The sequence below is a fragment of the Macaca mulatta genome, chromosome 8 (assembly GCF_049350105.2).
Source record: "Macaca mulatta isolate MMU2019108-1 chromosome 8, T2T-MMU8v2.0, whole genome shotgun sequence".
Classification (NCBI taxonomy): Eukaryota; Metazoa; Chordata; class Mammalia; order Primates; family Cercopithecidae; genus Macaca; species Macaca mulatta.
In genome coordinates, this window is record NC_133413.1 from 143296605 (window position 1) to 143311198 (window position 14594).

At 43.5% G+C, this 14594-nt stretch overlaps 1 protein-coding gene across 1 annotated transcript in view; it reads left to right on the plus strand.

Annotated features, from left to right (window-relative positions):
- Positions 1-14594, plus strand: part of TG (thyroglobulin) — a 273223-nt gene that overhangs the window by 48930 nt on the left and 209699 nt on the right. Inside the window, exons 21-22 of the mRNA XM_028852295.2 lie at positions 4999-5148; positions 8927-9097. Coding sequence (XP_028708128.2) covers positions 4999-5148; positions 8927-9097 — 321 coding nt within the window. The remainder of the gene's footprint in view (positions 1-4998; positions 5149-8926; positions 9098-14594) is intronic.

A 14594-nucleotide genomic window follows, 5' to 3' on the forward strand; every position in this document is an offset into this window, starting at 1 on the left:
GTTTCTCAGTTATTTTTTTTTCAATTATTTATATTGGTCGCAACACAAAAGTCAAATGACCTTTCCTTTTCTGAAATCTATGCCAAATTGTAAACTCCACATTGGATTTAAGATACAGCTAAATCCTAACACAGAAAACAGAAAGACAACCACTTCCCACTAGCATTTATGGAGAATTCAGCAGTTCAAATTCACCTGCACAAACATTTAACTCTTACAGTAACCCCTGGTGGCAGGTCCTTTCCTCATTTGACAAAGAAGCTGGGGTTCAGATTAAATGAGATTGGACATCTGTCATGCCTGGAGTGGGGCTGACACAGAGGAGGGACTCTAGCTCACCTAGCTGGTTAATAGAGGGTGAGTAAGCCCAGGTCCTCTGGGACCAGAGCCTGTGATCTTTCTTTCCATTCTGTCAGAGCTGCCCAAACCAAGGGGACGAGAAATAGAAGCAGGAGTGGATGGTGACACTCCAGGGTGGGTGAAACAGGGTTGTGAAGAGGGAGAGTCACATAGAAAGCACCTGCCCCCATGTTGACAGACTATCGTGAAAAGCCCTTGGCTTCAACGCCTGATGCTGAACTAGTAGGGGTGAACATGTGTGTGTGGTGTGTGTATGAGTGTGTATGTGTGTTGGTGTATGCATGTATATGTGTGTGAGCACATGTACATACATGTGCATGCATGTATATGTGTATGGTGTGTGTATATGTGTGTGATGTACATATGTATGTGTGTGAGTGTGTTTGTGTTTTTGTCTGTATGAATGTGTATGATGTGTCTATGTGTGTATGTTGTGTGTGTGCATGTTGGGAGCAGGGGCTGCAGGAGCCTGCTCTCATAGCTGCCCCAGGTGATGTACCACGGGGGTCTGGAAGCAGCCCCAGGAGGTTTCTTGGCCTCAGGGGTGCCCTCTGCAGCCAGAGATGGAGGTAAAGGGAAGGCAGAGAACCTGCGTTGACTCTGTGTCTTCAAGGAAGTTCTACCCCTCTGGGTGTCTTCCTTTCCATCCCCCACAACACACAGGTAAAATAAAGGGGCTGGCCTAGAAACCTGGTCCCAAGGTTCCTTCTAGGAAGCTCAAATATCAGTTCCTGTCAACAAGGAGATGGGAGGGGCCGCTCAGCTCAACTTTGCCTGAAGGGGAAAGAGTAGGGCCTGGGAATCAGCAACTGGCATCAGGGCACGGGGCTTCCTAGGGCCCCTGTGGGAGTCACAGGATGGGGCGCAGGGAAGATACTGCATGGGAGACCTTGCCCAGGACACGCTTGGACTGGAACAGGACTCAGCAAACCTTTCCTATAAAGGGCCAGATGGCGATGTTTCAAGCATTGGGGGCCATACCGTCTCTGTCTCAGTGACTCAACTCAGCCATTGTGGGGAGAAGCGTATGGCTGTGTTCCAATAAAACTTTATTTACCAAAACAGAAGGTGAGCCGAATTTGGCTCATGGGCTGTGGTTTGCCAGTCCTGCTCTAGATAAACCTACACTCATCTTCCAGCTGCTGCAGTCTTTAACTGACTCCAAAGGACTTGTCAATCACACCACACAGCCCCATCCCCTTACTCCTAAGGGTTGGAAAGATCCAGAATGGAAGTCTCATAAGCAGTACCAAAAGCTCTGAATTTTCTTCAGCATCAGTTCTAGTACCTGTCCCTTACTGAGTTTTTGATATGTGTGTGGCCTTACTAGCATTTTACCGTCCAGAGACTCAGGTGTTATTAATTCTGTCTTATGCACGAGGAACCGATGGGCCTATAGTGCTACACAGCATTAGGAAACTGCTCTGTGAAGTCAGGTGGACTCGGGTTCGAGTCCTGACTCCAACACTTTCTCATTGTGGATCCTGGAGAAAGTCCATTGTTCTCACTAGGCATCTTCTGAAAAATAGGGATAATAATACCTATTGCATGGGGTAATACCTATTGTTGTTTAGATAGCATGAAATAATGCAGAGCACAGCACTTAGTAAACTCCTGGCAAATGGTTTGTTGTGAAAATTGGCAGTGCTGAGATCTAAATCCAGCTCTGTCTGCCTCCAACTTCTTTGTTCTGTCTTCTGCCTCACACATCTCCCTTCTCAACAAGGAGGTTCTTGGTGAAATCACACCGTCTCATTCTTATATCTATTCTTATTGGCACTTTTCCCTCAAAAACACAGCTGTGATATTACAAGGCAGAGCACTGTCCTGTGGCAATAAAGCAGATTTCTCTGTGTCATCCTGGGGGAGGGCTAATAGGATGGCCCCTTCGGAGGGCAGTGACTCAGAGGGCTGGTAGGAAAGTCCATCCCTCGTGACTCATGTAGGCACAGCAGCCTTGTTCCAGGGAATTGGCGATGGCCAGGGAGCAGAGACTGTGTTTGCGTCCCTGATGGAGTCACTTTTGTTCACCCTCTTGCCTCAAGCCAGCTATATGGATTCTCCTTGAAATTACCTGCTGGCAAACTTCATAGCAGATTAGTTTATGAAGGAGAATAACTGATAAATTATCTATATTTTTTCATATTCTATTCTGGATGATATTAACTTTCACTCATTCACTATAATTTCTTCTAATAGAGCTGGTTCCCTATGGATTTTTTTCCTGAACCAATTATGCCTGCCTGCCTGCCTTCCTTTCTCCCTTCGTTCCTTCCCTCCCTCCCTTCCTCCCTCCCTCCCTCGCTCCTTCCTTCTTTCCCTCCCTCCCTCTCTCCTTCCTTCCTTCCTTCCTTCCTTCCTTCCTTCCTTCCTTCCTTCCTCCCTTACTTCCTTTTTTTCTTCTTTCCTGTCATTCATCCAAACTTTCAAAATATTATATGCCATGTTACACACTCAGGGAGAGGCAAAAAACAAAGCTCCACTCTCAAGGCAGTCACAGCCTGGTTGGGGAGAAGTCAGTGAGTATTCAGCTGGTCATCCTGTGAAGAAGCCTGTTACATCCCAGCCAGGGTGGTCAGGGAAGGTGTGCTGGGGTAGGAAATGCTGGCGGAAGTCTTGAAAGGTGAGGAATCGTTGCTCAGGCAAGAGCAGACAGAAGGTAGTGCATGTTTGTACACGTGTGTGCGTGTGTGTGTGTGTGTACCTGTGCTGAGGGTGCTAAAGTGAGGAAGAACATTCCAGAAAGATTGGTATAAATGCAGGGAGTCGAGAAGTTGCAGACTCTTTGGAAACAGTGCTCATAATTTATACAGCTGGGGAATGGGGTGCGTGGGGAATGTGAGAGGAGGTGGGGCCAGAGAGACAGGGACAGGCCAGGAGAGGCCTTGGAGCACAGCAAGGAGAGTGGGCTGGAGATGGGACTATGGAAGAATATTAAGTTGGAGAGTGAAAGGACCAGGTGTGGGCTGAGCCACCTTCTGAAGGGGTGAAGGACCTTTACGGTTCTTCACAGATGTTTTTCTTCAGCAGAAATGCGACTGTCACTATTGGGGGGTTTGTGGACAAGGGTTGGCAGGAGGGGTGGCTTGACCCTAAAGCTTTGTGAGACTCTCAAACTCAAATAGGTATAACTGTCTTACTTTATTAGGCTGGTGCAAAAGTAATTACGGTTTTTGCAATTTATTTTAATTGCAAAATAAATAAATAAATAAATAAATAGGCTAAAGGATTTTCCAGTGATTTCAAGGGATTTAACTGATGGTCAGCACCTATTGGTGGCAGTGGACCCAATGGTCTTAAGAGAGCCCCTTCTCCTGAGGGAAGGTTGACAGTGAGGCAGCCGTGGTCTCGTTCTGACTTAGAAACGTGCTCTTTTGGGTGGAAAAGACTTGACGTCAGAGATGGAGAGAACCGGTGGGAGGAAACAGCGCGTGCATTCCCTGAGCACAGACAAGAGTTTGGGACCTGTGGGGTTTACAGTAGAAGTTAAGTCCCAGCTCTCTCATTTCTGCTAGTTCCCCGCACCTCGGCTTTTGGAGGCTGGGCAATGTAGGCTGGCCGAAAGGCTTTTGTTTTCTTTCAGTGGTGAATTTGGAGGCCACTTGAAAAAAGGCCACAGTTCTGGGGTTGAAATGCTAGAGATAATCATCACCAACTTGACTCATAGAAGTAATGAAACTCCACTCTCGGAAGGAGGATATTAATTGCTCTGGGCAGACCAAAAAACACACTGTTCAGTTTCCAAAATGTGGCTCGAGTTTCTAATTTACTCAGAAATGCCAGCTACACACGCAGACCAGAGATAGTAGTTGCTAAATCAACATTGGCTCCATCTCAGCACGTCCCACTCAGTGGTACTGACTTCTCTGCCAGAGGGAGGTGGCTGGATTGGTAGAAGGAACAAAGACTTTGGTTTGGAGATGAGTGAATGGAGCTCAGATCTCACCTCTGACACCTCACTGCTTGGCCAACCTTAACCTTGAGCCTCAGTTCTCTCTAGCCTGATATGGAGATGATAACTTCCTCATACGGTTGTGAGAATAACACATTAAAACTTCTGCACTGCGCTTGGCATATTCTATAATTTTAATTTCCCACTGCCCTTTGCTGAAAAGCATACTAGGAAGTCATGCATGGATGTCTGAGGCTCTGCTTTCTCAACTGTGAAATGGGGATGAAATACAGACTTTCCATGGGAGTGATGTATTAATGTATGTAACAGGGCGATAGACTAAGTGCTGCCAATAGTGGCCGGGATTTTAGCTTCCACCTTTTACTGGGTAAAAGCTCACTTCTTCTGGAAGTTATTGGCAAACTCTCAAGAACACGACTCTGAACCAAGAAACAAAGTAAAACAACCCCCCACTTTATTTTACCCATATTTGAAATCCCTGTCTGACCCTGTCATCTCCTACTAGCATGTCACTTCCTGGACAGCAGGAAGCTCGCCTGACTTCCTCACAGCTGCTTCCCTGCTTCTTAGAGTCTGACACACAGTAGGTTCTCAGTGGACGTTTGTTAAATGAATGAGCTCTTGAACTGGTTTGAGGATTTCCTGTACCCTGTGTGTTCCGGGATTGTAACTGTGAAGCATGTGTCTTGATTTTTAACATCATTTCTCTGTTTGTTTTTTTCTAGTTAAGTGTCCTGAAGGAAGCTATTCCCAAGATGAGGAATGCATTCCTTGTCCAGTCGGATTCTACCAAGAACAGGCGGGGAGCTTGGCCTGTGTCCCATGTCCTGCGGGCAGAATGACCATTTCTGCCGGAGCTTTCAGCCAGACTCACTGTAAGTTCTGTGGGGTGCTTCTTTGAAAGAGAAGACCTGCAATGAAATGGAACACAACAGGATTTCCCAATCTCTGCACTATTGACATTTTGGGACAGATGATTCTTTGTGCAGGGTTGGCCTGTGCCTGGTAGGATATTTAGTAGCATCAGTAGTTCTCAGATGCCAGTAGCACCCCTCCCTAAATTGTGACAGTCAAACATGTCTCCAGACATTGCCAAATGTCTCTTGGGTGGAAATGGCAGGGAGAGCAAAATTACCCAGCTGTGAGAACTATTGAGTACACAACATAGTAATCAAAGGGGTCACCGTCTTTGAATACTTACCCACTGCCAGGCTCTGGGTGGGGCATTTTACCTGTGTTGCCTCATTCAATACTCCCAATACCTCTTCCAGTATTAGTAGCCCAACTTTTACAGATAAGAAAGCTAAGCCTCCAAGAAAAGAAACTTAGTCAAAGTCACTCAGCTAATGGATGACGTAACTGGTCTTTGATCTTGGTTTTATCTGATTCTGAAACTTCTGATTTTTGTAAGTCAACCTTATCAGATTGAAAAATGGAAGATATTTTCCACCTATAGTCATTACTGCTATGTAGCTCATCTTCCTTTTCTGTTGCATGAATTTGTCAGGACTGTATGTACGTGTGGCCTTCCCATATGTCACGTGATTTCACTCGACCTATTTACTTAATAGTCCCCTGGGTATTGTTGGGTTTTTTTTTTTCCTAGCAAAGACCCATAACTTGCATCTGTTCTTGTTAGTCTGAAACTGTGTCAATGTGAGGGAAACTGTTGTGCTTACAATCTAAATGATTTCTAGAATTTTTAAACAAGTCATCAGAAAAGATCAAGATACTTTGCTCAGGGCAGTTTCTTGGTCAGGAAAGCAGTGGTAATAGAACAGTAATTCCAATAAAATAAAAGTAAAAGGAATTTTATGGGCTGGGAGTCAGGCATTCTTCCTGGAGAATAAACTCTTCACTGGGAAAATAGAGTGTCTTTGACATCTGAGCATCACCCTCAGTTTGTGCACAGTGACTTGAGTACTTGTAGTTTGAGATGACTTGAAGTGCTATCAAAATACCCGAGAAGCACTTTCTTAAAAGAAGATTAATGTAGTGTGCTGAGCCTTGTTTACGGAGGGGATATGACAGAAATGTCAGGGAATAGAGGATGCAGGTTGAGGCTTGTGCCAGCCAGACCAGGTTTGATCACCACTGGCACTGTGACCTAGGCCAAGCCACCTTCCTCTTCTGAATGTCAGCTCCCTCATGTATCAGATGGAGTCAATGATACCTCACTCACAGAGTGGTAATAAAGGGTGTCTTAGGTTAGGCTGCTATTGCAAATTACCCTACATTGGGTTGCCTAAACAGCACATTTATTTCACACAGTTCTACAGGCTGGAAGTCTGAGGTCAGGGTGCCCATATGATTGGGTTCTTGTTGAAGGCTCTCTTCCTGTTTGTGTTCTCACATGGCCTCTGCTTAGTACATACACAGAGGAAGAGACAGAAAAATCTCCTATTCTCTTCTTCCTAATAACGGCATTAACCACATGCTGCACCCTCATGGCCTCATCTAAACCTAATTACTTTCCAAAAGCCTCACCTCGAAATACCATCACACTGGGGATTAGAGCTTCAATATATAAATTTGGTAGGAGAAGGACATAATCAGTCTGTAGCAAAGTGAAATCAAAACGTTTAGCATAAACAATAAGCATTTCTTCCCCACCCATTTTGGGGGTGAACATTGACTGCATTTTCATGCAGTAGTAGAGGGCTGTGTTGAATCATTGCCATTCTCCCAAACACCTTCCCTGAGCAGTGAAATAGATTTTAGTGAATGGTTCTCTAGGATCAAGGTTGGAGTCTGTGCCAAGGATCTGTTCATACCTAAGAAACTTCTCTATGACTCATTAACTTGCATTGAATTACCAGGCCTGTGTTCTTAAATGGAATTGTACTGAAGAGAAGCACAGGGCAGAAGAGTCTGCCAAGTTTTAAATAATGCCAGGAGATTACAATATTTCTTTGACTTCCTTTTGGTGTTAGGTTAGCTTTTAGAATCCCAACTCCTCTATATAGTTCATGTCTCTATTATTGATCTTACTCATACTTTTCTCCTACATTTTGTAACTTAGCTGGTTCACTGGACCATGTTTGAGGTTCTGCTGATAATTCTTCAGCAGAAGCAGCTCTTCATTTACTTGTTTGTTTATTGATGTATTAATTCATGTATAGCATGCAAAATATTCTATTTAAAAATAGCCTTTGTAACCTTCCACAAAAAAAGCTGTTATTAGTCAATGGTGAATCACATAACCAATAGTCTGGAAATATAGAAACTCAGATGTTATGAAATCTCTGGGCTGCCGTAAAATATTATCTTTCACCTACTTGCCAGACCTGGAGAACCAAATGAAGGTATTCCCTTTTAATTTCATTCATCCAAAAATTATTGAGTACCTGCTTTCTGCCAAGCGTGTAGTAGGTATATATTAAATAAAACAAGTAATGATAAAGTCCCTGTCCTCAAGGAGTTTAGAGTCTGGCAAGGAAAAGAAATGTATAAGCATATCCATGTGATGTAATGAGTAGTATAGTGGAGGTACATGTTAGTTACTCTTACAGCAGCTTGTGAGAGGTCTTGAAAGACAAGGGGAGATTAGCTAGGGGGCCCAGTGGGGAAAGGTCTTCTAGGAAGAAGAAACAGCTTGAACATGGATATAGAGTTATTCATCTATGGATCTGACTAGCATTTATTGACTTTAGGAGGAAGCTTGTTTTATGGGTCAGACATTGAGCAAGGCATTTGGATATAATGGTGAGCAAAACCATACGTGGTCTCTGCCTTTCTGGAATGTCTAACGAGTGGGAGGCAGACAGCCATCAATCATTAATTCACACAGATAAATGAGAATTGTAACAGTGTGCCCTGCTGTGAAGGAGAGGGTGGGTCCCTGTGATAGCACGTAACATATGGGCCTGACTAAACTGGGACATCCAGAGATGTCTTAGTCCATTTGGGCTGCTGTAAGAAAATACCATAAACTGGGTGACTTATGAACAGCAGAAATTTATTTCTCACAGTTCTGGGGGCAGGAAAGTCCAAGATCAAGGTTGTCAACAGATTTGGTGTCTGATAAAGGTATCATAGATGGCACCTTCTCACTGTGTCCTCACATGCTGGAAGGAACAAACGAGCCCCCTTGGGCCTCTTTTGAAGGGTACAAATCTCAATCATGAGTGTTCCACTTTCATGATCTAGTCATCTCCCAAAGGCACCACCTGCTAATACCGTTGCACTGGGCTCTGGGTTTCCACATGTGAATTTTGGCAGGTGGCACCCATACATTTAGACCATAGCAGGAAGGCTTTCCTGAGACAATGAGAATTAGGATGAAAACAGGTGAATGGTGGAGAGTTCACGCAGCAAACATTGGGAGAGCTGTGGGCCAGGAGATGGCCCAGATGAGCAAAGTCTGTGTTGGAGCACATGGTATCAGAGAGATTAGATTGGTGTATTCAGGGCATGGAATGAAGCAGGTGGTTCGTGAAGCATGGGGTGTGTGTGCAGAACTTAGGGTGGGTGGTGGCCAAATTATAGGGGCCTTATCAATCAGAACAGTGGGGACACTGAAGAGTTTTAAGCTGGAATGTCTGAGTTAGATGTGTGACTTGGACACCTTGTCAATGACCCAGAGCCTGGGAGTAGGAGTGGGGTGATTCCAGAGGCCCATCATTGATGACTGTGTCAATCTATTGGTTCTAGGTGTCACTGACTGTCAGAGGAATGAAGCAGGCCTGCAGTGTGACCAGAACGGCGAGTACCGAGCCAGCCAGAGGGACAGGGGCAGTGGGAAGGCCTTCTGTGTGGATGGCAAGGGGTGGAGGCTGCCATGGTCGGAAACAGAGGGCCCACTTGAAGACTCACAGTGTTTGAGTAGGTGCTGGAGGTGAAATCAGTCCTGGTTCCTGGGGACTGGTCTCAAGGGCTTTTTAGAAAGGGAGAGAAGCTGGAGGTGCATTTGTCTCCAACTTTTCATTTTGAAAAATTTTGATCTGTGTAGAAGTAGGACGAACCATAGGATGAACAAATACCCATCACCTAGATCCAAAAATTGTTAACATTTCACTATCTCTGTTTTTGAATCATTTGCTATGTAAATTCCAGATATCAGGAACCCTTACTTCTAAGTACTTCAGCATGCACAAGAGATGAATTTTTATATTAAAAGATCTGTGGAGGCTTCCATTCTTCTAGGCAGCTTGCCTTCACTAATCTAGTCAGCATTTTTTCCTCAGTAGGACGTTGTAGAGCAGCAGTCCCCAACCTTTTTGGTATCAAGGATCAGTTTCATGGAAGACAATTTTTCCACAGACCAGGGGTGGCAGGGTGGGGTGGTTTCAGGAGGATTCAAACACATTACATCTATTGTGCATTTTATTTCTATTATGATTACATTGTAATATATAATGAAATAATTATACAACTCACCATAATGTAGAATCAGTGGGAGCCCTGAGTTTTTTTCCCTGCAACTAGACGGTCCCATCTGGGGGTGATGGGAGACAGTGATAGATCACTGGGCATTAGATTCTCAAAGGGGCACGCAACCTAGATCCCTCACATACACAGTTCACAATAGGGTTTGCGCTCCTCTCAGAATCTAATGCTGCCACTGATCTGACAGGAGGCTGAGCTCAGGTGGTAATGCTCGCTCTCCCAATGCTCACCTCCTGCTGCGTGGCCCAGTTCCTAACAGGCCATGGACTGGTACCGGTCTATGGCGCAGGGGTTGGGGACTCCTGTGGTAGAAGATGTGTGTGCCAGGTCTTGTTCCGTATCTTAATTGTTGGGTGATCTAGAGCAGGTTGCTCAATCCCTCGGAACCTTAGTCTCCCCAGTAACTTTCAACATCAACCTATAATGTCAACAAACATGTATTGAGCTCTACCTTGTGCCACGTACAGTTCCTCAGTGAGATACTGGGTAGGAAAGTCCCAGGTGAACCATCAGATATTCTACAATACATAATGTGATGGGAACCAGAGGGACAGAAGGGAAAAGTATGTCCTGCGGGATCAGAAGTAGTTTAATCCCAATGGTGCCTTTACTGGCTGTCTTAGGCAAGTCACTCACCCTCAGCAGTTTCTTCATCCATAAAATGGAGACATCAGTTTCCACCCTTGTAAGGGTGTTGAGTGCTTTAGGAATGGGATACCTACCAGTGGTAATAAATGTCTCCGAGTAAGGCTCAGAAACAGTATTTGCCCTGTTTCCCTGTCTATTAAACTTGGAGGGAGGCTGAAACAGTCTGCAAGGTCCCTTATTCCTGGCATCTTCTCAATCTTTATGATCCTGTTCCACCTTTCCCTGGAGCCACCTGCCTCTGCTTGAGGTCTTGTGGCTGACCTTTGCACACTTGACAAGCCCGAGCAAGCCAGTCTCTTAGTATTTCTGTGTAAGGCGAGGGCCTAACATACATGGGTTTACTGTGTGCCAGGCATTTTATGGGTTTATCAAATTTGAATCCATGGTAGTCCTAAAAGGTAGATATTATTGCCAATATTTTAGCTGAGGAAACTGAGACAAAAATGTCTAAGCACTTCTCTTGGTTCCATAGTTAGGATAGAATATACCTATAATTTGAATCAGTGTATGTCAAACTACCAAAGCTTTGTATTCTTCATTCCACCAATCTATTTCCACCTAGATTTACCTGCTTCCTCAATAAACATATCCTCACATGCACACACATATGCATGCATAGTCTGTCCTTCAGGGAAGCTGGTACAGCTCATAGGATAAAATATTAGTGAAAATCCAAGTGAGAAATTTTCATTTTCTAATTCTCAGAGCAATAATTTCCCTTCTCTAGTGAAGAGCTAGCAAGTCCTAAGAAGGGTGTGTGTGTGTGTGTGTGTGTGTGTGTGTGTGTGTGTGTGTGTGTGTGTATTCTTGAATAAATTGCAAATCCAATGAAAGTCTTATTTTTTTCCCAACATCCCTCTTCTTGGGCAGAAAAAACAGGGGAAGTACTACAGGAAAGTACTTGGAGAGATCAGTTAGCCAGATGCTTCACAAATGAAGGAGACTGTGTCCTTAGAGGAAACAACTTGCCCTGCAGCCCTGGTGATCACCGTCAGTCCTGGGATTATTGTCTTAAGTGCTCTGAGCTCTCTTTGCATCTCTGTCAATGGCTTGGCCTTGAGGATCGTCTTATGCAGTTTGTAGGGCATTTCTTGGTGTATTCTGCCCATTGTTCAGGGCAGAAAGGATGGTTTAATCAGTGGCACCAGAACTGCTCAGGAGTCACAGCTCAGCTTTGACAACTTTGATGATGCTTCCCTGAGGCACTGGCTTCTGAATAGCCTCCAAATAGAACTTCAGCATCTTTGGCTTCTTATGCAAAGCTCTGAGCTTAAGTTTCCCTTTCTGGATATGCCAGGGGATTTCTATGTTAATAAGCTGGGCTCTCACTGGGATGTCAACACGTCTCTTCTCAGAATTGCCTTTGAGAAGAACTTTCTCTTTGGGAGTAAAATTTTTAAGGCTTTTGTCCTTGAGGCTAGGTCTTAAGCAAGGGACTTATACCTCCCCAAGCAGGTACCTACCTGAGAGGAATTTGCTCCTCCCTCAGTCCTCTTGCCACTTCCTTTGTTCAGGCCTCTGCTGTTACCTGCATACTACTGCCATACCCGCCTAACTCATCTTCTTGCTTCAGTCCAACAGTTATTCTATGACGCTTCTAGTGCTGTTATTTAAAAGGAGATTCTGCTTATGCAATGCCCCTTAAAACTCTTCAGTAGTTCTTCATTGCTCTTGGGATAAAGCACCATTTGCAGTATCCCAGCCTCCCCTCTGGGCTCTAACCTCATTAGACGGTATTTTCCTTTGGTGCTAGAATTGTGTCTTATTTCTTGTTCTATTCCAGGGCCATAGGTACTCTTTGACAGAATGAACAAGTTGCTCTAGTTGTCTGGGATTCTTTGAAACGATTCCCTAAGGTCTTCAGGGAAGGAGATTCTTCTACCACCTCAATTCCTGTGGTCAATTTTACAAGCTCTGAGACTTAGGCAAGGTGTTCTGCAGGGGGCAGAGGGGCTTAGTACTGACTAAGTGATTACTGTATACCATACACCATATACCATTCCATGCTGTGTTATTTAGTCCTCACAGCCAGGAAACTGAAACTGTCAGAGGTTGCAAGGTGTCCAAGGACACAGAGTTGGTGGTGGCATCAGAATTTGGGCTGAGGGCTCACTCCCAAGTTGGTGCCTCTCCCTGACTGCCTGCTGCCTCTCTCTCTCTGAAATCTCTCCTGCTGCAGCTTCCTGGCACTCCCTTTGATCTTCTGTTTCCTTTGTTTACTTGCAGAGTTAGTAGAAATATTTCCACCTTGCTCACTGGAAATATTTCCAGTTCATCTTGCCTTTAACTTTAGGTTCATTTTCCTAATTCTGATCTTTGTCGACCTATGCTGAAGATTTCATATACCACATCAAGTGCCTGAACCCAGGTATATACATGACGTTGGAACTGTGCCATCATAGTGTTATCTCCTGGTTTCCTGGTGTTGTGATGATGTTGTTAGTCATTCGTTTGTCTCTCCCTCCTTCCCTCGTATTCTCCATCCCTGTCTCCCTCTATCCATTCAATATACAGGAAAGTAGTCTCTCTGTTACTATCCTGGCTAGTGAGGGTTCAAATATTATCAGAATATTGTCTTTTCCCTGGAGGGAGACGGGAACCTAAGTAGCCACAATAAACTATGCAAAAAATATGAAGAAATATTAATATATATTCTGCTTTAATGTTAACCTTTTATGCTTTCCTTAAGACATTTGTAAGTAGCCTTTAAGTATAAATTGGATAAATGGGAAATGATACTAACAGAATGTGTAAATCTGCAAACTGACTCCATTGGCATAATTCATTGGCAAATTGGTTCATGGATTGTTTCTGTTCTGCTCGGCCATGAGCTTCTTCACAGAATGCTGAAATGTGAAGATCTCTATCACCAAGGTGTCCCTTTTCTGAAAACCAGCAGATTCTCTGACTGAAGTGCTAAATGTACTGTATTTTTGGCAGAATTTAATTAGAAACTGAAAGACCTTTCAAATTTTATTTAGTCTCCTAGAATATTTTGAGCATCTGGTCTGTACCAATCAAGACTTAGGGACACTGTGATGAATATAACATGGCATTTGCTGGACTGGAGCTTGCTGTCTCTACAAATGAGCTACTAAGGAGTATAAAAATAAAAAAAGAGATGAGAGAGGAAGGACTGAGTGTGGGTAGAGCACATGAAATTGGCAACTTCAGCAGTTAACATATATGGGCCAGTTTGTAAAATCAGAATTCTTTTCTTTATCAACACTTTTGAAGACTTAAGAGCAGGCTGGGATCACAGGCCTGAGCCACTGTGCCTGGCCGAGCATGTCATTTCTTTTATATTAATGCTCACTTCTCTCAACCCAATCCCAAAAGGAAAAAACATTTTTTTCTGCACTTATTATGAAAGCTGAGAAAAGAACACTTTGGATGGCTTTGAATTTATTGACTTGATGAAAACCAATCTAGATATAAGTCTTCTTGATGACTATATAGATATGAGTCTTTTTAAATAAAGCAATGGATGTACCTAATTAGTGTTTGTATATAAGTTGATAATTATGTTTGCAAAAAACCTGATACTCATGTGCCTTTGAGTTGTACGTAAGTCTTCCTTTTTGACAGTTACCTGTAAGACTACAAGATATTGACGCTCTTGGAAATTTGTGGCTTGGAAGATGAATCTCATTCCTTGAGAGTTACCTTTCTTTTTTGCTTTCTTTTTTGCTTGGTGAAGAATGAGTTCCAAGTCTCATCACCCCGAGAAATTGTATTTCTTCCTGCTCACTTGTCTAGTTTTATGAGCTGTGACTATGTTATTCCTATCAAATGGAACTCAAGTGTATTGATGGTAGCTAGGAAAACAGATGCTAATAAATCACTTAAACAATCTTAAAAATGCCTGAGCCACATGACATGTCTTCAGATTTACCTAAATACATATGCACATGTCTTTTAAAAAATAACTTACCTCATTTCAGAAAGAATTCAAGTTGTTTTACAGAAAGAAAGTGCCAGTAAAATAATTATATGATGTAATTAGCACTGAAGGATAGGGACAGAGAAATTTAAGTTTATATTATCAATGTTAATGAGAAGAAAAGAGTTGTAAGTACTAACATTAAGTTTCCACCTCACTTCATGACAATGAAGTAGAAGCAGGGAGAGCTGGTAAGTTGTAGCTCTAAGTATTAGCTATGCGGCAGTATGTTGGAGCTACCTTACAAAGGAATTGCTTTTCCTGGCACATTTGTGTTACCAAAAGCCACGAATGGGTAGTGACTTCCTGACCTAATAGTCTTTATGGCTTCTCTGCAGATGC